This window comes from Rhinopithecus bieti, unplaced genomic scaffold, assembly GCF_001698545.2.
Source record: "Rhinopithecus bieti isolate Rb0 unplaced genomic scaffold, ASM169854v2 scaffold_33121, whole genome shotgun sequence".
In the NCBI taxonomy this organism is placed as follows: Eukaryota; Metazoa; Chordata; class Mammalia; order Primates; family Cercopithecidae; genus Rhinopithecus; species Rhinopithecus bieti.
Window position 1 is genome coordinate 32,194 of NW_016814090.1, and position 3,032 is coordinate 35,225.

General features: G+C 42.0%; 1 protein-coding gene across 2 annotated transcripts in view; it reads right to left on the reverse strand.

The window, feature by feature from the left end:
- Nucleotides 1-413: 413 nt before the first annotated feature.
- RPSA (ribosomal protein SA) overlaps nucleotides 414-3,032 on the reverse strand; it is a 6,068-nt gene continuing 3,449 nt past the window's right edge. For both annotated transcript variants that reach the window (XM_017849623.1, XM_017849624.1), the window contains exons 4-6: nucleotides 1,751-1,996; nucleotides 874-1,002; nucleotides 414-748 (exon numbers count right to left, since the gene is read on the reverse strand). In XM_017849623.1, the coding sequence (XP_017705112.1) occupies nucleotides 488-748; nucleotides 874-1,002; nucleotides 1,751-1,996 (636 nt within the window). In that variant the 3' untranslated portion in view covers nucleotides 414-487. The remainder of the gene's footprint in view (nucleotides 749-873; nucleotides 1,003-1,750; nucleotides 1,997-3,032) is intronic.

Sequence of the window (3,032 nt, forward strand, 5' to 3'; positions counted from 1 at the left end):
GCAAGCTCACAAGAGGGGCAATTAATGTCTCTCGATGTGGGGAAGGGCCATCGCCTCTTCAGGGCTTCCAGGAATAGTTAACCTAAGTGACAGGAACATTCTCAAAAATAAAAACCTAAGCTCTATAGAACTTACCCACACAAATGGTAATTAAAGTCAAGATTATCAGGGCCTCAGAAAAATTTCCTGAGGTTACCACCTAAATATGTGCAACAACTTACATGTATTTTCAGGGAACAGATGTTCTCTACACAGAAAGCAAGCTCAGGGAAATGCTCAAGTGAAAAGCAATGTACTTTATCTACAGTGGACCTTAGAAGTACAATGCATTTCGAGACATGTATTTATTATTATACTTTGGTATGCAATCCCAGGTATTCTCATCTGGAGTAAAAAACCAAACTAAATGAACACAACTTTTAGAAACTGATGTTTATTTTCCATCAACCATTCTTCCATGTTGCTTAAGAGCCCGTGCAAGAACAGCTTAAGACCATTCAGTGGTTGCTCCTACCCATTCAGTGGCCTGAGCAGTGGGAGCTGCAGACCAGTCTTCCGTGGCAGGCTGAGCACTCCAGTCTTCAGTAGGGAACTGCTGAATAGGCACAGAGGGCACCTGTACACCTTCAGACCAGTCTGCAACCTCAGGCTGAGTAGCAGTGAACTCAGGAGCTGGAGCAGTCCATTCACCCTGAAATTCCTCCTTGGTCACTGCCTTTTCAGCAGCAGCCTGTTCTTCTTTTTCAATCTGTTTATAAAAAAAAAGGGGGGGGAGGGGGGAGACTTACAGAGACTGACAAATTTTGCTTCCTAGAAGCACAGTCCAAGTTGTCCATTTTGCTTATGTAACCACAAGCCTTTGGAGAAGCTTACCTCTTCAGGATCTCTGTAGAAGTAGAGATCAGGCATGACCTCCCACGGGTGTTCACGGGAAATAGTGCCACGCATGCGCAGAACTTCCCGAGCCAGCATCCACCACATCAAACCCACTGAGTGAGCTCCCTGCCAAAAGTGGCAGATTATTAAAAAGTGACACTTGGTCAAACCCAAACAACAAGCATCTTCCTAGCTCCTACATCATCTAGGTACCAAAAGTATAGACATCTCTTAGTTTAAAAGCAACTGTAACAAGGAACATTATAATCAGGAATTTTCAACCAACCTTGTCTGCACATTGGAATCATAGGGATTGAAAAAAGCAAACAAACAAAAACAAAACAAAAAAAAACCACACACACAGAGTTTTCAGGACTTCACACACTACTATATGAGATCTCTGGGAGAAATGCCTGGACACGAGCATTGGGAAAAAAAAAATCTCTAGGCAATTCTTATGCACAACTAGGGTTATAAATCAACCAATTTGAACCACACACAACCCACCTTTTTAGAATCTTACAGTAGAACCCATCAAGTTGGTGTAAAAATAGAAAGGCCAAATGCCTGAGGCCTGAGCAAGAAACATGGACAAAGGCAGAAGAAAATACACTATTTTCCAAATGTTTTCATCTCTCCTATAAAGCTGTCATGCAGTAATGTTATACTTGTAGCAAGAATTACTATCAAACTCCACTCATTGGGCCAAAGACCCTTGTGGTGTTAGCGAAAAACTTGCCCCTCATGTAGCACACTACCTACACTTGCGAGTTCATCGGCCAGTCAGTGGCCTCAACTCCAAGCTCTAACAATGTGCACAGCAATGTTTTTTCTAGAGCATGCATTCGCAAACTCTAGATCATAAAATCATTACCTTGTTGTTGCATGGGATGGCAATGTCCACATAGCGCAGAGGAGAATCTGTGTTACACAGAGCAATGGTAGGTAGGTTAACATAAGATGCCTCCGTAAGAGGCTGGTGGTCAGCCCTGGGGTCAGTAACCACAAGAAGCCGTGGCTCCCGGAAGGCTGCCTGGATCTGGTTAGTGAAGGTCCCAGGAGTGAAGCGGCCAGCAATTGGAGTGGCTCCAGTGGCAGCAGCAAACTTCAGCACGGCCCTCTTTGAAGAATTTAAAAGTTAATGGTACTCCAGAGATATTTCATAGCAACTCCCCATATGCTGACACCAGTTCTGTAATCATATGAAAAAGCCTATCTAGCCGAAACTCTCAAATAACTCTTCCTCAAAAATGAAAGCAAAAAGCATTAATTCCTCTATGTTCTCTAGGTTAACTGAAAAGTACTTACAATGCCCTCACCTCTAGGCCCTCTGCTTGGAATGCACTTCCCACCCCCACTTCTCTCAGGTGTCTGGTTCCCTGGCTTCCTTATATCTGGAGGCTCCAAAACCACACTTGCCAGGTTCTAAGAACCAAGTGGGTGATTTTTTGAGTAAACTGAGCAGGACATTCACATGTCTCCAAGTTCCTCACATGGTTGTGAGAACACATCTAACACAGAATCTTGGCACCAGCAGGAAGCACTTCTGGGCACTGGCCAACTTAATCACCACTACTCCATATAAAGCAGGCACATACCCAGCTTTCCTTAACCTCTCTTACTTCTCCAGAGACTTCCGGCATACATTCAAAAAGACAGACTTGTTTTTCTACTATTATCCCAAGCACCCAGCAACACTACCTGGCCCAATCTAGATGCTCAGTACATTTTTCTCAAGCAAGCAAGAACTGTCACTCAGTTTATTCTACAGCAATAACTAAAATTGCCTTTTTTCTACTGTGTACCAAACTGTGTGGTCCCAGTATCAAGTCAGTTTCAGGAATAACCCTCTGCAAAAACACGCATGGGAACCTGTCCTGTCAACATTGAAATAAAGTCTTCACTATATGATTTTTAAATCTGTCAAAATAGTTGAGTTCTTCCAAGCTATATTGAACAAAATCCTGTTAGAATTCTTAGAATTCAAGAAATCTACTAGTTTTCTCAACAGAAAAAAAATGTTAAAATAGAGCTGTGGCAAAAAAAAAAAAAAAAAAAAAAAAAAAAGATTCAAGTTTTACTAACCATTTCTTAAAAATACAAATTAAGGTATTTTTCATTCAAGTTGGCAAAGATGACCTTACTCTTGTCACTCA